The sequence below is a fragment of the Balaenoptera musculus genome, chromosome 7 (assembly GCF_009873245.2).
Source record: "Balaenoptera musculus isolate JJ_BM4_2016_0621 chromosome 7, mBalMus1.pri.v3, whole genome shotgun sequence".
NCBI classification, from domain to species: domain Eukaryota; kingdom Metazoa; phylum Chordata; class Mammalia; order Artiodactyla; family Balaenopteridae; genus Balaenoptera; species Balaenoptera musculus.
This window is the reverse complement of record NC_045791.1, coordinates 50,950,330-50,972,458: the sequence shown is the minus strand read 5'-3', so window position 1 is coordinate 50,972,458 and position 22,129 is coordinate 50,950,330. Positions and strand designations below refer to the sequence as shown.

General features: G+C 39.2%; 1 protein-coding gene across 1 annotated transcript in view; it reads left to right on the top strand.

Annotated features, from left to right (window-relative positions):
* LRP2 (LDL receptor related protein 2) overlaps positions 1-22,129 on the top strand; it is a 197,517-nt gene that overhangs the window by 73,221 nt on the left and 102,167 nt on the right. The window contains exons 14-19 of the mRNA XM_036858038.1: positions 1,885-2,087; positions 3,923-4,063; positions 10,172-10,375; positions 17,422-17,614; positions 19,567-19,692; positions 20,389-20,519. Coding sequence (XP_036713933.1) covers positions 1,885-2,087; positions 3,923-4,063; positions 10,172-10,375; positions 17,422-17,614; positions 19,567-19,692; positions 20,389-20,519 — 998 coding nt within the window. The remainder of the gene's footprint in view (positions 1-1,884; positions 2,088-3,922; positions 4,064-10,171; positions 10,376-17,421; positions 17,615-19,566; positions 19,693-20,388; positions 20,520-22,129) is intronic.

Below are 22,129 nucleotides of genomic sequence, written 5' to 3'. Positions count from 1 at the left end.
CCTCTTCTTTTGGTATTTTCAAAAACTGGTTAAAACATGGTCTTTAAATTTTGACCAAGAAAAATTACTCTAGTCAATTTGATTTTTCCAAATGACGTGATTTTATTGTTTTCTCAGTGAAAAGAATATTCTAGTTTTGGTTTCTCCTTTATCTCTATTTTGTAAGGATGGTATCACAGTTTGCCACTGGATTTTATATTCTTAGAACAATCTCTACTTGGTTAAATGAAGTGATTGGGTATTAAGACTATGACGTATTGTCACTGAAACTGGTTCCCATAGTGAGGATAGGAATTAATTTAATGAAAAAATAATCATATAAGTCATATAAAAACAATTGAGAAATTGCCTAATTTTTTTTCACTTTCACGGTTGTTTTGGCATTAATTTTATAGTCTAAATATTTTTATGCTGTGGTTAAAGTAAAACATAAAAATCAATGGAATTTCAGAAAGATTCGAGTGGTTTGCTGGCTGTGGAGAAATGTGGAGGAGATACTAAAACTCACAAGTACAGCTAAAATCATAAAGTCATTGCCTCTTGCTTTACCAGCAGGTGGCATTTAGATTAATGGAATTTATTATTATTATTATTATTATTTTTTGGCTGCTTTGTGTCTTCATTGCTGCGTGCGGGCTTTCTCTAGTTGGGGCAAGCGGGAGCTACTTCTTTGTTGTGGTTTGTGGGCTTCTCATTGCGGTGGCTTCTCTTGTTGCAGAGCACGGGCTCTAGGCTTGCGGGCTTCAGTAGTCGTGGCACACAGGCTCAGCAGTTGTAGCACATGGGCTCAGTTGCTCCGCGGCATTTGAGATCTTCCTGCACCAGAGATCGAACCCGTGTCCCCTGCATTGGCAGGCGGATTCTTAACCACTGCACCACCAGGGAAGTCTTCTAGACTTCTGGAATTTGCTAAATGAAAAAAAACCCCATTAATTTTAATGTACCATGTCACTATTGAGTGTTTCAAAGTTTGCACTCACTTGCCATCTTGGGTTTCTTTGTTTTTTTCGCGTGCAGTGTGATTCCCAGTGTTAGTATCTTCAAGTCTTTTCTTAAAGCTCTGTTGTGCTCTTTAGTTTTCCAGGGCTGCTGAGATTTTTCTTTGAGGTCTTTCTCCTATGCCAAAAGAAAAGAGGTTTCTTTCACGTACCATTCTCTACCTCACTTTACTTATGTGGCCTCAGTGAATTACTGTTTCTGTAGATGCAGTCATGGCAGCAGTGTTGATTTCTTCCCCTTGCCAGCACCTCTTACCTGTGTTGTCTTCCATTTTAGCGGCTCTGGGCACTCTGCCTCCACTACACATATGCTCAGCTGACGGTTTCGTCAGGCAGAGGCATACCAGTGGTAGCCCTACTTTTTCCCCTCCCTAGAGTGACGTCAGGAATAAGTCTGTGTGTTTGCTGTGGGTTGAATTCTCCAGCTCACTGTCTTGCTCCCTAATTGCTGAGAAATGGTCAGTGGTGAGCGTGGAGTAAGTGTTGAGTCTACCAGACTTCCAGTCCCTTGTTACACTCTTTCCCCTACAGATTTCAAAATGATATTTCACATCTTAGACCTTTTATATGTGGAGCAACCTTAAAAGAATGAAGAGCAGGTGGGAAAACAGTAATTTTTCAAAAGATCTAGAACAAGCGAGGACGGAGACTTGGAACTTAAGTGCCAAGGCTCTTTTCGAAGAGACAATAGGAAAATCCTTTTAGCGAGTATAGACAGAAATACACCTGCATCTTAAAATGTATCTTGACTATATATTCTGTATTTGTAGCAAGAAATTTTTTAGCTCTTTAAGCATTTACGTGAACTAATTCCACCTTTTTTTTTTTTTTTTGGAACTAATTCCACCGTTAATCAAAATTGTATGGTATGTATCTTTTGTAACAGGAAGACAGTAATTCATGGAGGCTCGAACATTCCTCATCCCTTTGCAATAAGCTTGTTTGAAGATCATGTGTTCTTTACCGATTGGACAAAGATGGCTGTAATGAAGGCAAACAAGTTCTCGGAGACTGACCCACAACTGTACTACAGGTCTTCCCTGAGGCCTTTTGGAGTGACTGTTTACCATGCCCTCAGGCAGCCCTATGGTAGGCCCCTCAGCAGTGGAAAACCATGCTTGGTACTGGCCTTGGTAGAAAGGTTTTCTCAAAGTTCTCATGAGATTTGGGTGGCATTCTCAAATATATGATGGGTTATCTAGAGAGTTCAACCCTCTGAAATTGGCTTTGCCGATCGTTGGCATTCTGGAGAACTTGATGCATTTCAGAGTTAAAATGCCCAATCTACAAAGAACTTAGAGGTGTATTTAACAGATATTTATTGGCACCTGCAGTATACCAGATCCTGTCTACAGGCTGGAGAAAGAGCAGCAAACAAACCAAACTAAAATACCCATCCTTATTCTACGGGAGGAATCTCCCAATTCAACCCTCTAATATTGCAGTCGAGGAAACTGAGGCCCAGAAGAAGAAAATGCACGCTAAGTGGTCATTTTAGGTAGTGTCAGAGCTATTTTTTTCCTTCTTCTCTGTTGTATATTTTTGGCACCTGTTATTTGGTTTGCATTGGGTCTGTCATAGGTCAGCTGGGTTTGATATCTTTCAGGCTGGTCACTTATCAAAGAAAAGAAATATTTTGATTCAGACACTGAATGTTATTTTATAGTACTTATGTTACTTATGTTATTTTACAGTAAGTTTTGTTTGTTTCAAGGTTTTAAATTGACATGACTGTTTAGACTGTGTATACAGCTCTCTTCTGTATTTGCTCATGCATCAAAGAAAAGAAACACAATAAACTATACTACATCAGAAGAAAGCTTAATATCAGTGAACAGTAATTCAGAGAAAGACAGATTTCACTTTAAAACTGTAATGCTAAGTGATAGGTCTGCCTAGGATGGAGAAAGACTATAAAGTAATTAGGTTGATTAAAAAAACTCAAACCAACCAACCACTAAACTGATAGATTCAGATGACTACCCTTCAATGTAGTCATCCTAGGAAACAAATACTTCATTGGAAAATGTATACTGTACCTGAAAGTATATACTGTATTAGAAAATACCTATTTGGAATAATCAGTTCATGAGCTACTAAATTCACATCTGCCCTTGACCAAAAATATTACCCAGTTTTATCATCTAAATTATTTCTATTGTTTGCTTCAGAATTATACCTGCCTGTGTTTCTCAAAATTAATCTACCCAAGAAGGTGAAGAGACTATTTTAAAGAATAAGTCAAAGGCTAAGAAGACAATTTCAAAAGCAGACATTTTTAGCTCTGACAGCCTTGTGTACAGTGAACTTCCTGATGTCACTGCTTTGAGAGTGGTTTTTGGAAGTATAAAACGGTTTGTGTTTCAGACATGTAGGGTTTTGGAATGAGATCTGGATTTGAATTCTAGTTTAGCTATTTAACCACTGAATAATCTTGAGCAAGTTGTCTCACCTTTTGGAACTTTGGTTTCCTTTTCTGTAAAATTGCGATAATATTTACCTCTTAGAGGCATTGATTGTTAAGTTGTCCTACAAAATAAGCATCCAGTGAGTTATAGTTATTTACTCTATTTTTTGAATGGTAAAAAATAATACTAAGGTTATTTGGGGGGCAGTTATATTTTAGTCACTGAGGCTAGCAGACAGAGTCTGTTACAGTTATAGGGGGGAAAAGAACCCCCAAGGTTATCCAGTTGCAGGAGTCTTGGTTGTTTTTTTTTTTGCCACCATCAGTTTGAGAGTAGATTCGAGAGCAACAATGACATTGGGAGCAGCTAAATGTGGATGTATTCAGTAGCAACCAGTAGTGAGGTCTCCAAGGAGTTTCAAACCCAATTCACCCACAGGTCTCAAAATGGCTTCGCATGTCTTGGATAAATATGCATTTCTAATTGAGATTTAACCATGTGCATTTTTCCCTCCAGCTAGCAATCCATGTGCAGATAACAATGGGGGCTGTCAACACATCTGTGTCCTCAGCCACAGAACATTTAATGGTGGTTTGGGCTACCGTTGCAAGTGCAGGCTCGGCTACATTCCGGATATGGATGACTACCACTGCGTTGGTAAGAAATCAGTTTTGGACTGTCTTTCTGACGGTCAGCACAGGGGTATGTGCTGCTCTTGGACTGGGCCAGCTCCCTGTAGCACTTCTTCACAGCACATAAACTTTTGGTAGCCCCCGGGCATCTTCCTTGGTAGGCACCTTTCCCTTTGTACAAAGAGCTGTGTTGGAAGATGTAAATTTCTGTCCTTTGGGACACATCTAGGGTTTCCTTGGGCTCCCCTTTCCCTTTATCTCCTTCCTGAAATCTCTGTCTCTTTTTAATTTTTAAATTTTTAATTAATTTTTTAAAGATCTTTATTGGAGTATAATTGCTTTACAATGGTGTGTTGGTTTCTGCTTTATAGCAAAGTAAATCAGCTATACATATACATATATCCCCATATCTCCTCCCTCTTGCATCTCCCTCCCTCCCACCCTCCCTATCCCACCCCTCTAGGTGGTCACAGAGCACCGAGTTGATCTCCCTGTGCTATGCGGCTGCTTCCCGCTAGCTATCGATTTTACATTTGGTAGTGTATATATGCCCATGCCACTCTCTCACTTTGTCCCAGCTTACCCTTCCCCCTCCCCGTATCCTCAAGTCCATTCTCTAGTAGGTCTGCGTCTTTATTCCCGTCCTGCCCCTAGGTTCTTCATGACCATTTTTTTTTTTTTAGATTCCATATATATGTGTTAGCATATGGTATTTGTTTTTCTCTTTCTGACTTACTTCACTCTGTATGACAGACTCTAGGTCCATCCACCTCAGTACGGATAGCTCAGTTTTGTTTCTTTTTATGGCTGAGTAATATTCCATTGTATATATGGGCCACATCTTCTTTATCCATTCATCTGTCGATGGACTCTTAGGTTGCTTCCATGTCCTGGCTATTGTAAATAGAGCTGCAATGAACATTTTGGTGCATGACTCTTTTTGAATTATGGTTTTCTCAGGGTATATGCCCAGTAGTGGGATTGCTGGGTCATATGGTAGTTCTATTTTTAGTTTTTTAAGGAACCTCCATACTGTTCTCCATAGTGGCTGTATCAATTTACATTCCCACCAACAGTGCAAGAGGGTTACCTTTTCTCCACACCCTCTCCAGAATTTATTGCTTGTAGATTTTTTGATGATGGCCATTCTGACTGGTGTGAGATGATATCTCACTGTAGTTTTGATTTACATTTCTCTAATGATTAATGACGTTGAGCATTCTTTCATGTGTTTGTTGGCAACCTGTATATCTTCTTTGGGGAAATGTCTATTTAGGTCTTCTGCCCATTTTTTGATTGGGTTGTTTGTTTTTTTGATATTGAGCTGCATGAGCTGCTTGTAAATTTTGGAGATGAATCCTTTGTCAGTTGCCTCATTTGCAAATATTTTCTCCCATTCTGAGGGTTGTCTTTTTGTCTTGTTTATGGTTTCCTTTGCTGTGCAAAAGCTTTTAAGTTTCATTAGATCCCATTTGTCTATTTTTGTTTTTATTTCCATTTCTCTAGGAGGTGGGTCAAAAAGGATCTTGCTGTGATTTATGTCATAGAGTGTTCTGCCTATGTTTTCCTCTAAGAGTTTGATAGTGTCTGGCCTTACATTTAGGTCTTTAATCCATTTTGAGTTTATTTCTGTGTATGGTGTTAGGGAGTGTTCTAATTTCATTCTTTTACATGTAGCTGTCCAGTTTTCCCAGCACCACTTATTGAAGAGGCTGTCTTTTCTCCACTGTATATTCTTGCTTCCTTTATCAAAGATAAGGTGACCATATGTGCATGGGTTTATCTCTGGGCTTTCTATCCTGTTCCATTGATCTATATTTCTGTTTTTGTGCCAGTACCATACTGTCTTATTTATTTATTTATTTATTTTTAATTTTTGGCTGTGTTGTGTCTTCATTGCTGCACGCGGGCTTTTCTCTGGATGCGGCGAGCAGGGGCTACTCTTCATGTGGTGCACAGGCTTCTCATTGTGGTGGCTTCTCTTGTTGCAGAGCTCGGGCTCTAGCCACATGGGCTTCAGTAGTTGTGGCACACAGGCTCAGTAGTTGTGGCTCGTGGGCTCTAGAGCACAGGCTCAGTAGTTGTGGTGCACGGGCTTAGTTGCTGCACGACATGTGGGATCTTCCCAGACCAGGGCTTGAACCCATGTCTCCTGCATTGGTGGGCGGATTCTTAACCACTGCGCCACCAGGGAAGCCCCATACTGTCTTGATTACTGTAGCTTTGTAGTATAGTCTGAAGCCAGGGAGCCTGATTCCTCCAGCTCCGTTTTTCTTTCTCAAGATTGCTTTGGCTATTCGGGGTCTTTTGTGTTTCCATACAGATTGTGAAATTTTTTGTTCTAGTTCTGTGAAAAATGCCAGTGGTAGTTTGATAGGGATTGCATTGAATCTGTAGATTGCTTTGGGTAGTAGAGTCATTTTCACAATGTTGATTCTTCCAATCCAAGAACATGGTATATCTCTCCATCTATTTGTATCATCTTTAATTTCTTTCATCAATGTCTTATAGTTTTCTACATACAGGTCTTTTGTCTCCTTAGGAAGATTTATTCCTAGGTATTTTATTCTTTTTGTTGCAGTGGTAAATGGGAGTGTTTCCTTAATTTCATTTTCAGATTTTTCATCATTAGTGTATAGCAATGCAAGAGATTTCTGTGCATTGATTTTGTATCCTGCTACTTTACCGAAGTCATTGATTAGCTCTAGTAGTTTTCTGGTAGCATCTTTAGGATTCTCTATGTATAGTATCATGTCATCTGCAAACAGTGACAGCTTTACTTCTTCTTTTCCGATTTGGATTCCTTTTATTTCTTTTTCTTCTCTGATTGCTGTGGGTAAAACTTCCAAAACTATGTTGAATAATAGTGGTGAGAGTGGGCAACCTTGTCTTGTTCCTGATCTTAGTGGAAATGGTTTCAGTTTTTCACCATTGAGGACGATGTTGGCTGTGGGTTTGTCATATATGGCCTCTATTATGTTGAGGTAAGTTCCCTCTATGCCTACGTTCTGTAGGGTTTTAATCATAAATGGGTGTTGAATTTTGTTGAAAGCTTTTTCTGCATCTATTGAGATGATCATATGGTTTTTCTCCTTCAATTTGTTAATATGGTGTATCACATTGATTGATTTGCATGTACTGAAGAATCCTTGCATTCCTGGGATAAACCCCACTTGATCATGGTGTGTGATCCTTTTAATGTGCTGTTGGGTTCTGTTTGCTAGTGTTTTGTTGAGGATTTTTGCATCTATGTTCATCAGTGATATTGGCCTGTAGTTTTCTTTCTTTGTGACATCTTTGTCTGGTTTTGGTATCAGGGTGATGGTGGCCTCATAGAATGAGTTTGGGAGTGTTCCTCCCTCTGCTATATTTTGGAAGAGTCTGAGAAGGATAGGTGTTAGCTCTTCTCTAAATGTTTGATAGAATTCGCCTGTGAAGCTATCTGGTCCTGGGCTTTGTTTGTTGGAAGATTTTAAATCACAGTTTCAATTTCAGTGCTTGTGATTGGTCTGTTCATATTTTCTATTTCTTCCTGGTTCAGTCTCAGAAGGTTGTACTTTTCTAAGAATGTGTCCATTTCTTCCAGGTTGTCCATTTTATTGGCATATAGTTGCTTGTAGTAATGTCTCATGATCCTTTGTATTTCTGCAGTGTCAGTTGTTACTTCTCCTTTTTCATTTCTAATTCTATTGATTTGAGTCTTCTCCCTTTTTTTCTTGATGAGTCTGGCTAATGGTTTATCAATTTTGTTTATCTTCCCAAAGAACCAGCTCTGTCTCTTTTTCAAACTATGCTCTTGAAATTCTGTAGGATTTAATTTTGAGTTCTTTTCTCTACCATGTGTATATCTTTCACTTTAGATGTTAGTCTTAACTCTAATGGGGAGCACTTCCCATCACTTTTATTGACCTCTCTTAGCTCACCACTTTTGCCTAAGTCAGGTAATCACATCTTGATCCCACCTGGCTTTACTGCTGTATTCCAAACTAAACTCCTAAGTGTTGGGTGGCTCATTTCTTCATCTAGTGTTTACTCCTCAATTCAGATTTTCTCTTTATTTCTGCCTCTATGCTCTAGGTTTCATTCTTACCCTAAATGCTTCCTGTCCTCCTCTTTGGTCACCTGCACATCTACTCATAGTTAAAATAGGCTACTGCCTTGGCTTCAGCTGATGATGAAATGCACTCCTACAATATTTGTTTCTCTTATGTTCCCTTTGACAACTCTCCTTTTTAATGCCTTTGGCAAATTCTTACTCCCTAGATGGTGCTGCTTCTGGCTTAGTATGTAAATTCCCTTATTTTAACTCAAACAAATTTATTCACTTTGTAGGTAACCCTAGATTCAGATAAACCATGTGTTTCTTTTTGATTTCCTGGCATACTGTCACTGTCTCCTTCTTTGATTTTACACATCACTCCATTCTTTCCTGTTTCCTCCATTCCTCCACTCCCCTTCTTCTTTCCTTCCTTTATTTCTTTCTAAAGAATTTACCTGGTGGCTGTCAAACTTCTCTTTTGCTGGTCTTAATATCCCCCAAACTGCAATAGGATTTTTGATATAGATCTCTATACAAAAGTTAATGTAACTCGAGAATTTTGATGGGATTATTATGCAGTTAATACCGATTTAGATATTAAGCATATGGACACCATGTTTTTTTTTTAACATCTTTATTGGAGTATAATTGCTTTACATTGTTGTGTTAGTTGCTGTTGTATAACAAAGTGAATCAGCTATACGTATATATATATCCCCATATCCCTTCCCTCTTGCATCTCCCTCCCACCCTCCCTATCCCACCCCTCTAGGTGGTCAAAAAGCATCGAGCTGATCTCCCTGTGCTACGCGGCTGCTTCCCACTACCTATCTATTTTACGTTTGGTAGTGTATATATGTCAATGCCACTCTCTCACTTCATCCCAGCTTACCCTTCCCCCTTCCCGTGTCCTTAAGTCCATTCTCTATGTCTGAGTCTTTATTCCTGTCCTGCCCCTAGGTTCTTCAGAACCATTTTTTTTAGCATACGGTATTTGTGTTTCTCTTTCTGACTTACTTCACTCTGTATGACAGATTCTAGGTCCATCCACCTCACTACAAATAACTCAATTTTGTTTCTTTTTATGGCTAAGTAATATTCCATTGTATATATGTGCCACATCTTCTTTATCCATTCATCTGTCGATGGACACTTAGGTTGCTTCCATGTCCTGGCTATTGTAAATAGTGCTGCAATGAACATTGTGGTACATGACTCTTTCTGAATTATAGTTTTCTCAGGGTATATGTCCAGTAGTGGGATTGCTGGGTCGTATGGTAGTTCTATTTTTAGTTTTTTAAGGAACCTCCATACTGTTCTCCATAGTGGCTGTATCAATTTACATTCCCACCAACAGTGCAAGAGGGTTCCCATTTCTCCACACCCTCTCCAGCATTTATTGTTTGTAGGCTTTTTGATGATGGCCATTCTGACCGGTGTGAGGTGATACCTCATTGTAGTTTTGATTTGCATTTCTCTAATAATTAGTGATGTTGAGCACCTTTTCATGTGTTTGTTGGCAATCTATATATCTTCTTTGGAGAAATGTCTATTTAGGTCTTCTGCCCATTTTTGGTTGGGTTGTTTGTTTTTTTGATATTGAGCTGCATGAGCTGCTTGTATATTTTGGAGATGAATCCTTTGTCAGTAGATTCATTTGCAAATATTTTTTCCTATTCTGAGGGTTGTCTTTTCGTCTTGTTTATGGTTTCCTTTGCTGTGCAAAAGCTTTTAAGTTTCATTAAGTCCCATTTTTTAATTTTTTTTTTTATTTCCATTTCTCTAGGAGATGGGTCAAAAAGGATCTTGCTGGGGCACCATGTTTTATATAAATAAATCTTAAGGATAAATTTCTCAGGGAGAAATAAGATTGTAATACTTCAATTCAAGATTGTTTTGCCTTCACAGTTTTTTTTTCTTCCCTTCTTTCCATTATTTCCAACTATGTTTTCTACAGATTTATTTTTTTATGTTTATTTCAGAATGACATTGCAGAATTATAACGTGTTTTATGGGTGTATAAATAATTTCTCTGGAATTGGGAGACAGCAAGAACTATGCTGTGGCTGACTGTGTGTGTCCCTCTTTCTACAGCTGCTGAGCGATTTCTGTTCTTTTCATCTGATGTGGCTGTTCGTGGCATCCCGCTCACCCTCTCTCACCAGGCAGATGTCATTCTTCCAGTGACAGGACATGCTTCCGTCTTTGTTGGGATTGATTTTGATGCCCAGGAGAAGGCTATCTTTTTTTCAGATACAACAAAAGACATGATTTGTAAACAAAAGATCGATGGCACAGGTGAGAATGGGTTTAAAGGGGTTTTTTTTTGCATATTTTGTCGGTCTTCAATAATAATACTAATAATTTTTTCATTAAAACTTTGCATTCACTTCTTAAGCAGGGTGTTTTACTAAGCTTGCTAAATACTTTTAGATTTGGAAAAGAAATCTATTTCTTTTCTTTTGAATTAAGTTTAAGTGAACACTTCCTTTATTTTCAAAATAAGTCACAAATGAGAGTGCATTTTAAAACAAATATTGTTGTAATTGGACAATTAAGAATATTAATATTGACAAATCTTAACATATGGATACTCCATAATAGCAGTGTCAAATGTATGAAAGCTGTTAATGGGTTAATTAACTAGAGGCTGTTCCCTATATTCAATCAGCCAGACTGAGCCAATGGAATGACCTCTCTATAGGGATGCTGCACTACGTAAATGCTGGGCTTGGAATAATAATATTTATTTTTAAAAGACATGAATTATATGTAAATATGGATTTACTGTAAGTTTTCAGTTGATTGGAATTCTGTCAAAATCTTCATAATCCTCACAGAAAGATAAATTATAGTCAGTCATATCTTACCAGTTGGGTACTTTATTGGATGTTGGCATGATCCAGTACTTTGATTTTACAATCCACTAATGGGTCGAAGCCTGAAGTTTGAAAAAAAAAATCAGTAGCCAGTATAACATAGCAACTAAGAGGGGCCAGCTCAGGAGCTAAACTGCCTAGCTTTGAATCCTGGCTCCTCACATTTCCTAGTATGTAATCTTGGGGAAGTTACTTACTTTCTTTGTACCTCAGTTTCCTAAATCTGTGAAATAGGAATAATAATAATAATAATAGAGGTACTACATAGCTCATAAGGTTGTTGAGAGAATTTTAGGCTGATACATGTAAAACACCTAGAATAATGCCTGGAAAATAGTAAATATTCAGTAAATGTTAGCTATTATTGTAGCTGTTCTCAATGAAAAACTCTATTGCTCTGCCCTGCCCTGCCCCCAACTCAGACCTGCTCGCTAGAGATAATTCCTTACCATTCTTTTACCTGTTTGTTCTATTATTTGTCTCCGTGTTTCTAAATATTTTGCTTATACTGTTACTGAGTCCAAGTTTGTACTGCTTGCTGCATGACAGGCCAGTAAGTCTAGAGATGAGGTGTTGGGGCAGGGAATAGCGACTTTATTCGGAAAGCCAGCAGACTGAGAAGGTGGTGGACTATCATCCCAAAGAACCATCTTACCCGAGTTAGAATTCAGGCCTCTTTTATACTAAAAGGGGAGAGGGTGTGGCTGGTTGTTGCAAACTTCTTGGTGCTGGAATCCTTTGTTCTTGCAGCTGTCCATGTACATCTGGTCACTGTGTTCTTATAAACCACTAACAAGACAAATGTTATTCTCTGTTCTGCAACTTTTTATCTCTATATGAATGGAAAAGTCTTACACCTTTAAAGATCAGAGCCTTGAGAATGGGCTGTCCTGTGTATTTCAGGCCATAGGCAACATTCCTTTACAAAAGGTGCACAGCCAGCATGACTAAGCACAGGCAACAGAGCACAAAGGTTAGAGCTAAAGGAATAGATTCAATATGGAGTCAGGTTTGTTCTTCTCTGTTGCAGTACTACTTCTTGATTTGCATATTAGACATTTATTTTCATTGTTATAGATAGGGATTTAGCTCTTACATTCCCCTCTACCAACTTCTCTCTCCCCCTGTTCTCCCTAAAAAGCTAGATTGTAATTTTTGTTCGCTGCTAAGTCAAGTAGTATTCCATGATGACCTTTCTTGAACAAATTTTGATTTTTTTTTTCCTCCAGTTAACAATTGCTCCATCTTCATTTGCTTAGTTTTCTATGTAGCTATTATATTGTCCCCAAATGCTCCAACAGATCTATCAAATGCTTGTCTGTGTATCTATGTATCTATCAAATGCGAACAATCTATAATTTTTCCCCCTCTGCTGTTCAGTTGGATCTGGTACACAACTCTTGTCTTCCGATTTGCCTCTGCCACTTTCCTGTGCTGGTTTTCCTGTTTCTGGCAAGCCACTTGTTTCTCTTTCCAGGTTGATTTCCTTATTTTGCTGAAACACATTATATAGTAGCTTCTTAAGAAGAATGAGTTGGTGGTACATATTTCGAGTCTGAAGGTGTTTTTATTTTGCCCTCCAACTTGATCATTTGACTAGGTGTAGGGTGAAAGTAATTTTACCTCAGAAATTTGAAGACATTGCTGCACTCTCTTCTAGTAGCCAGTGTTGAGAGTCCTGTGGCATCCAGAGTAGCATTTCAGTGTGTATGACCTTTTTTGGGGGAGGTTGTTTTTGTTCCTTTCTGGAAACTTTTAGAATCTTTTGGTTATCCCATTCATCTTGAGATTTCTCTCCCATTCTGGGAATTTTCTTGCCTTTGCTTTTTTTTTTTTTTTTTTAAATAAGTTTATTTATTTATTTATGGCTGTGTTGGGTCTTCGTTTCTGTGCGAGGGCCTTCTCCAGTTGTGGCGAGCGGGGACCACTCTTCATCGCGGTGCGCGGGCCTCTCACTGTCGTGGCCTTTCCCGTTGCGGAGCACAGGCTCCAGATGCGCGGGCTCAGTAGTTGTGGCTCACGGGCCTAGTTGCTCCGCGGCATGCGGGATCCTCCCAGACCAGGGCTCGAACCCGTGTCCCCTGCATTGGCAGGCAGACCCCTAACCACTGCGCCACCAGGGAAGCCTGCCTTTGCTTTTTCTATTCGAGAATGTTAGATTAATTATCTATTTTTTTCTTATCTTTTCTTTCCTAGTTTTCATCTCTATCATTTTGTTCTACTTTCTGTGAGATTTTTTGGCATTTTAGTTTTAGCCTTTCTATCGAATATTTAATTTCTCTTGTATTTTCAATGTTGAAGAGCCCCTTCTTGCTCTCTGATTATTCCTTTTTAAAAATAAAGCCTGTTCTTGCTGCATAAATTCAATCGTTTCGTATTCTATGAAGATATTAATTACGTTAAAAAATTAATTTTCCTCTTTCCATCTTCTTTGGGTTCCTTTTTCCTTTTGGTTTGTTTCAACTTTCTCCTTCATGAAGGAAGCTTTCTTCAAATTTCTTTGAGCCTTGTTTGATATTAAGAGCAAAGCTATGAAACACCGACCAGAAGGCTGTTGGTATGAATGGGCCTCATCAGCTGGTGATAAGGCAGCCTTTTTGTTGGGAAGCTTCCAAATGTCAGTATCAGAAAATCCTCTCTGGAGATAGTCAGTTTCTTCTTAGTAGCTGCTTCCATTCTCCCTATTGGGGTGAGGGGTAAGAGGGGGAAGCTAGTATCTGTTTTGGGAGCAGTACAGAGGACAGGGAGCTGAGGCCCGTTCAGTTCAGTGTTCACATATATAACCCTCCTGTGCTCAGTTCTGTGCCGATCCCAGCCCTCCATTGTGCAATGTGTCCTCAGCCCACAGCCTCTCTGCTTGAGGTCCCCCAGAGAAGAAAATCTCTGGTCTGTTAGAGGAGGTAGACGGAGAGGAGCGTCATACTTGCTCAGGGTCTGGGAGGAACCTCTGGGTCCAGTCGCTCACGATGCCAACTTTTAACTAGGCCCCTTAGCGTCCCGCCCCTACCTTTTTCAGAGCCGGTGCTTCTGCATGCAGACACGCTGAGGCTTCTGTGTGTGTGGGTGTTGGCGCTCCCCCGTGCCGGCACGTCTCTCCTTTCGCTTAGTGAGTTACTTTGGAGAAGTCTCTTTCTCTTCCAAACTCTGTGGATATCTTTCATCTGCTGTTCTTTCACTGTCATTATTAAAAGGAGTTTGGAAGGAAGAGGAGATAAACACAGTGGTCAATCTGTTATTCTGAACCAGAATGCATCTTTTCTGAGGACTAGAATTAGGTCTGCTGAGCTACACACAGGCTAAGTCTCCTGTAGATGCCTCCACAGGTCAGCTTCCTTCTGCTTTGGCAACTGCAATTCTCATCATGGGTTGTTTTGTTTTGTTTTGTTTTTTTAAATCAATTTCAAGTCCACATGCTGAGCAAATTGCCTTTTAAAAGTTTCTTATAGTTAGTGGTTAAACTGCTTGTGCTCTGGTGAGGGATGTATTATTGTAAATTGCCCTGTTTTTCCGAGTGAGAAGGTTGAGTGTCAATGAGTTTATATGCAAAAACTGAATTGTCAGAAATCAAATTGAAGTCAAGATGGGCTGAATGAAGCCCTCAGGAAACTTGCTCCATCAATGATCCCTTCTCTACTCCAACTTCTCTTGTTCTACTGACTTTTCCCCGTCAGATATGCTCAAGTCTCTCCCATACTAAAAAACCTTCAACCCACCCTTCACTCCACGTTCCTCTCTAGTTGCAGCCCTCTCTCCTCAAGTTCATGAACAAGCACCTTAAAAGTTTGGCCTACACTTTCCTAGCCCTACTTCCACATTTCTCACCTCTTCGTACTATGTCACTCGAAACCCCTTATCCTGGTCACCTCCAGTCTCTTTGTTATAAACTTTATCCTTATCTTTGGCGCCTTAGTCATCTTCTTTAAAATGCTTTTTTCCCCCTTGACAACACACTCGTGAATTTCCTTCTATTTCTTGACGATTCTTTCTAGTGTTCCTTACACGTCTTTTCTTCTTTGCCTGTCCTATACACAACTGTGATCTCTAGTGCTCAACATTGGTCCTCTTTTTATTTTTTTAATTTTTTTAATTTTTATTTTTTAATTTGTGTATTTATTTTTGGCTGCGTTGGGTCTTCATTGCTGCGCGCGGGCATTCTCTAGTTGCAGTGAGCAGGGGCTACTCTTTGTTGTGGTGCACGGGCTTCTCATTGTGGTGGCTTGTCTTTGTTGTGGAGCACGGGCTCTAGGTGCTCGGGCTTCAGTAGTTGTGGCTCGCGGGCTCTAGAGCGCAGGCTCAGTAGTTGTGGCGCATGGGCTTAGTTGCTCCACGGCATGTGGGATCTTCCCGGACCAGGGCTCGAACCCGTGTCCCGTGCATTGGCAGGCAGATCCTTAACCACTGCGCCACCAGGGAAGTCCGGTCTTCTTTTCTTATTCTGCATTTTCTTCTGCATAATTTTTCACCTTCCGTATCTTTTGTTACAGTCTATGTAGTAGTTATAAATCAGTGTGAGGAGACTTATGATAGGCCATTTCCTGAATGTTTTTCCTCCTCACCTGGAGAATGAGGGGAAAGGTCAGGTAAGGCTTCTTACAGGAGGTGATGGAAGTCTCCATCCAAACTCTCTCTCTGGGGTTCAGACCCATAGAGCCAACTGCCTTTTGGATATCCCACCTGGATATCCCACAAACCACCTCAAAACCAATATGTCTAAATGTTCACCTTTATTCCACTTCTCCAGACCCCTGCCGTAGGGGAAGAGCACCACCTCTCCCCCTGCCCACCAAATCTGGTGGTCACCCAAACTTTTTCCTTTCTTTTAGCCTCTACCATTAACTTGTTAACCTCCAGCCACGCTTTGGAGCGTGTGGAATCCTGTCTCTCTCCCTCCCACTTCCACGTCTTTGCTTTCCTGCAGCCCCCCATGCACCACTTCCTTTGGGAAACCTCTCCACACCCGCACTTGGCCTTGGTTTCCATACCATCCTGTGCATACCTCCAGCACAGCACCTGTTACTCTTCTGTTTTTTTCCCTCTTGGCCTAATTGCCTCCCCCCACCTCTCCCACTTCATTACCTTGAAGATACCTTGAAGACAGTGTCCACATTTCTTTCAAAATGCTTCACTTTTCTATGACTCAGTTTCCTCATGTGCAAAATAGGGATAATAATAATTCCTACTGTTGAGCTGTTGTGAGGATGGATGAGTTCATGTAAAGTACTTGGGCCAGTTCCAGGCTCATAGTAAGTGCTCAGTATAAGCTATTATTATTAATACTATTAGCAATATCATGTTTCCTCAATGTCTAATATGGTGTCTAGCACACAGAGGACTTTCTTTTTCCAATTTGCTGAATAAATGAATGGAAAAAGCACCAGGATTGTTTTTCTTCCTTCAAAAGAAAGAGATGTGATTGCTTACTCTGATTCACTTTTATTTATTTATTTATTTATTTATTTATTTATTTATTTATTTAAAGTATTTATTTATTTATTTATGGCTGTGTTGGGTCTTCGTTTCTGTGCAAGGGCTTTCTCTAGTTGTGGCAAGTGGGGGCCACTCTTCATCGCGGTGCGCGGGCCTCTCACTATCGTGGCCTCTCTTGTTGCGGAGCACAGGCTCCAGACGCGCAGGCTCAGTAATTGTGGCTCACGGGCCTAGTTGCTCCGCGGCATGTGGGATCTTCCCAGACCAGGGCTCGAACCCGTGTCCTCTGCATTGGCAGGCAGATTCTCAACCACTGCACCACCAGGGAAGCCCCACTTTTTTTTTTTAAAGAATATTTTGTTGTGATAGTTTCAGGTGTACAGCAGAGTGATTCAGTTATACATTTTCCCTTTTAGGTTGTTACATTTAGGTTGAGCAGAGTTTCCTGTGATTCACATTTTCTTTAGTAAAAAAAGAAAAAGGAGGGGAAAAGGCATAAAAAATTCACAAAGAAGAAAGTGGTCATTTTTCTCCTTGTACCCAGTTCTGATTTCCTTTCTGGTTGCTGGTCTTTTCCAAACTTGGCAACTCTGTGGCTATGAAAGACTGTTGATGAGAAGGTTGGGCGGGAATACCTCATAGATACCCCCAGTCGTACCTGGCGGTGTCAGCTTATCAGCGCTGTCTGTGGGTGGTGGTTGTGAGTATGTGAACTCAGGTATCTCTTCTTCAGATGTTCTGTACTGAGAAATTTTTTCTGGACGGTTGAACAAGGGAGTAAATCCAGGCCATACCACTCCTGGTTCTATTTATCAGAGTCATATCTATTCTTTGAGATCCAAACTTTTGGAGATGGATAGATTCTAGGTTTATCTCATGTGTTGCTTTGCAGTTTACTGTTGCTTTATTTTTTAAAAGAATTCCACATTACTGAAATATTCTCTAGTTCTCACACAAAGTTTAAATATGCAGTGGTAGGAAAATGTATGTCATATAAAATATGCTTACTTTAAACCATGTCCATATTTTAATTTACAGGAAGAGAAGTTATCACAGCTAACAGAGTGCCAAGTGTTGAAAGTTTGAGTTTTGACTGGATTTCAAAGAATCTCTATTGGACAGATGCTTCTTATAGGAGTGTCAGTGTCATAAGGCTAGCTGATAAATCGAGGCGCACAATAGTCCAGAATTTAAATAACCCACGATCAATCGTAGTTCATCCTATTGCTGGGTAAGTGTGTTCATGTTTTCCTAAGAGCTTGAAACTTATGTCTTGTACAGTCATTGCAAAGTGATGCCATAGGTATTTGGCAAATTCAGTAAATACAAGATTGAACCATGTAAATTGAAATCACCTTAGATTGTGTCCTTTTAGCATATGCCGAAGTGATCACTTTATCTCCTTCCAAAAACTTTCTCCTAAGCTTTGGCTTCCCAGTCTTCACTGGAGTGTGGTTTTTTTTCACAGTCGCAGAGGACCAAACAATGAGACACAGATTCTGTGGAGAAGGAATGAATATGCAGCAGAATTATCAGGAAAGGCTCAAATTCTTTCCCTGCTTTAATGTATTGATATAAAGCTTACCAAAACTTGCTTAATCATTCAGTAGTTTTCAGAATAAAAAGTCTTTCAGACCACAGACAAAGTTTCATGTTTAACCATTGCATTATTGGTGGAGTCAGACAAGAAGAGACAGAGCATTTCACGCCATGCCTTTTTGTTCTTACCTTTCTTATTTAAAAATGCTAGATAGCTAACATAAAGTCTGAGATAGCTAGTTGTGTTTTAATAGAGTAGTTAAAAAAAAAAAGATGACTGGTAATTCACTAAAGCCTGATTGAGGGTACATAGCAAACACTTTACATAGTACATAATCTCATCTAATCCAAAAGCTGGTTTGTGAGTGAGGTATATACAAGACCTGTTTTGGAGATAAAGAATCTGAGGCTCAGAGAGATAAAGTAACTTGCTCAAGGACCCACAGCTATTAAGCAATAGTTAGTATTCAAATTCCAGGCCTGTCTGACTGCAAAGCCTGTGTGTCTAACATATTTTAAAACTGATGATGTTATTGATAAGAAATTTTATTGCCCAATGGAGAGTTAAACAGTTGATTTTCTAGTGAATTTATCTTAAGCTAAATCTTTGACGTTGGGTTTTGAAAAGGCGTTAAATTCCTTTCCTGATGTATCCTTCATATTTTTTTTTAATAAATTTATTTATTTTTATTTTTGGCTGTGTTGGGTCTTTGTTGCTGTGCGCGGGCTTTCTCTGGTTGTGGTGAGCGGGGGCTGCTCTTCGTTGCAGTGCACGGGCTTCTCATTGTGGTTGCTTGTCTTGTTGCAGATCACCGGCTGTAGGCACGCGGGCTTCAGTAGTTGTGCCATGCGGGCTCAGTAGTTGTGGCTCGCGGGCTATAGAGCACAGACTCAGTAGTTGTGGCACTGGCACACAGGCTTAGTTGCTCCGCGGCATGTGGGATCTTCCCGGACCAAGGCTCGAACCTGTGTCCCCTGCATTGACAGGCAGATTCTTAACCACTGTGCCACCAGGGAAGCCCCTGTCCTTAATTTAAAACAATATGAAGTCACGTTTCAGAAAGTTACCTTTTGGAAAGACTAATTTTAGTTTTTAAGCCTCATATGAAAGAGAAAAGGTTTTTTCCCTACACATCTTTTTGCCACTCCTCGGGATAAAAAAAGACCTCTTGGGTAAGATCGTTTAAGAGTTATGTTTATTTGGATGCATTTTTCATCAGGGATGAAATGCTTTCCTGCAAATTTAATTCGTTGTGGAAGATGCCTAAAGAGTGATCTAGTGGATCCTGGATGTTTAATCCAGAAAGAAAGTGAGAGATTAAAATCTGTTTTCTTGCTCGTAGTTTATTTTATTTCAAGAACATGAAGTATTTAAAATGTAACCTGAACTGTGTCTTTTTAAAGAATCTACTTGGTGACAATAGTTTTAGGTCCTGAAGTCTAGCACAGTGGTTCTCTGCTCTGGATGCCCATTTTAATACCATTTGTATTTTCTATATATTTTTCTATATAAACCCAATAGCATACAGAAAATGAAATTAATTTGCAGCAAGTCTCTGGAGAATCTACGTTTGTGCTAAATCTCTCTAAGTCATGTAGTTTGTTCCAATGTTAACATCTTTGACTTATTACCTCCTTTTCTAGGTATATATTCTTCACTGATTGGTACCGTCCCGCTAAAATTCTGAGAGCATGGAGTGATGGATCTAACCTTTTGCCTATAGTAAACACTACTCTTGGGTGGCCCAATGGGTTGGCCATTGATTGGAGGTAAGTAGGAATCATCCCAAATTGCTGAGTTCCCACTTACTATGGAAGACATATACATAGTTGGCTAGCTTCTGCTGGGATGAAAACATATGTAGTAATGAATATTCTGAGGAAATTGCTAGAGGAAGCAGAATAGGACAAGACCCAAACCCCACTAGAAGTAGAACAGGGATTTGATGAAGTACAGGTCATGTGCAATTTTTACAGGGGGCATCTTGAGGATAGGAAATTGTGTCAACAAATGTGTATTTGCCTATATACACCGTGGAGGATTTTTGGAATATGAGATTTAAATTTTAAGAAATTAATCTGTCAAGGAATATAGGAAAAGGTAACAGGGTAAATAAGCTTACAGACATCAAATGCAAAAGCAGTTTATAGGAGAGAATAAAGGAAGAAACGTGTTTAACCTTTTAAACATCAGTTACTACGAATATTTTTCCTAACGTGTGGATTTAATAAGGAGAAAACTAAAGTTCCTAGCTTGAAAATAACAACATTCAACAACATTTCAAGTTTTCTAAGACAACTGAAAATCACTTCATAAAAGTTGTTTTGTCTTTCTGGAGAGCATGAAGCTATTAAACTTTGCTTAATAAATGTGTCAACTGAACGTGCTGTTTTTGAATACCTTTAGTATAAAGTGTGCTTTGCTAGTTTCTGGATAACCAATAACCAAGTATTTTATTATTTTAGCTCTTCACGACTGTACTGGGTAGATGCCTTTTTTGATAAAATTGAGCACAGTACCTTTGATGGGTTAGATAGAAAAGTCCTGGCCAGTATACAGCAGATAACACATCCGTTTGGACTTGCTGTCTTTGAAGGTACGTTTTGAAGCAAAAGAAGTGTGTCTTATTTATACTGTACAAGTTGTATAAAACTCATCCTCATTTGACAATCTCACAATTCCAGAAAAGCTGGTCGCTTTTTTAATTGAAATGGTGCTTTTATCTATAAATAAAACATTTGGTTAGTTGACTGAATATTTAACTTTTATTTTTTGTTTGAGAAATTTTTAGATAATAATATTGACAACTTATATGGTTGTAGCACTTTATAGATTAAACATATTATACAGTTTAACTCTGTTATGTAAATATCATGCAAAGAAATAGTACATTACTGCTTCTTTATTTTCATGAATAAAACAGCAAGGGCTGTTTGTAATAATTATTGTAGCATTTCTTTTTTTTTAAGTTTTATTTTTATTTTTAATTTTTTTAAACATCTTTATTGAAGTGTAATTGCTTTACAATGGTGTGTTAGTTTCTGCTGTATAACAAAGTGAATCAGCTATACATATACATATATCCCCATATCTCCTCCCTCTTGCGTCTCCCACCCACCCTCCCTATACCACCCCTCTAGGTGGTCACAAAGCACCGAGCTGATCTCCCTGTGCTATGCGGCTGCTTCCCACTAGCTATCTATTTTACATTTGGTAGTGTATGTATGTCCATATTGTAGCATTTCTTTGTTCTCTGATGTTTGCAAGAACCTTGTCAGAATCCTTGTGGGAGAACCATTACACATACTCATCAACTGGGTAGCTGACTCATCTTTGTGATACAGAAGTGTTAGCACATGGCTTATGAAGAATAGCTAAATGTAGTTTTTTCATCAACCTTTCCAAATAATTTAAGATTGCTGGGAGTATGGAATTCTGGGAAACTGCAGCAACAATGATCACACTGGTGTATCTGTTTTCTTTCTCCCATCTCCCCTCTTGTGAGTGTAAGCATGTTCTCCTGGGTTCAGTTGCTGGGAATAAGAATCTAGCTTGTCACTACGAAACAGATGGTTTGTTTAGTCTTGAAAACAGGGTTTCTGTGAATGATTGTATAGCTTGTGCCAGGCCAAGAGGGCAAGGAGAAACTAAAATCTACCCTGGTTCTGCTTGATAAACCATAATTAGTCTAGTTAGAGAGGTGCCATTCTGTGATCCACCAAAGGCCCTATGCATATGCTAGTTGTGTCTCTGGTTGAAACTTCCTACTCTGAATAATTAGCATAGTGCTTTAAAAAAACTAGACACTGACTATAATTCAAAGGCTTTGTCACACACCTGTAGTGTGGAATGAATAGCTAGTAAATATATTGTATATTCCACCCTGCTGTCTGTTTATCTGTGGAGGAGTGCATGGTATTTAAAAATATTTTTTAAATGGTCTTGTGAGATTTTTGATGAGTCAGTTATAAATACGCAGCCCCCCAGCCTGTGCATTCTTTCCCTTTCTACTAATGATGTCAGACACGTCCTATTTGTTGTCACGTAGGAACATTATAAGAATGTTAAATTTTCTCTGCTCTTTGCTGGGATATTTTGGGATTGAATAAAGTTTCAGTACCTTTTGGTTTCATCAGTATGAAAAAAACTTGAGTGCATACCCATGAGAATAACACAACATTACAATAATAATATCAATAATAATAA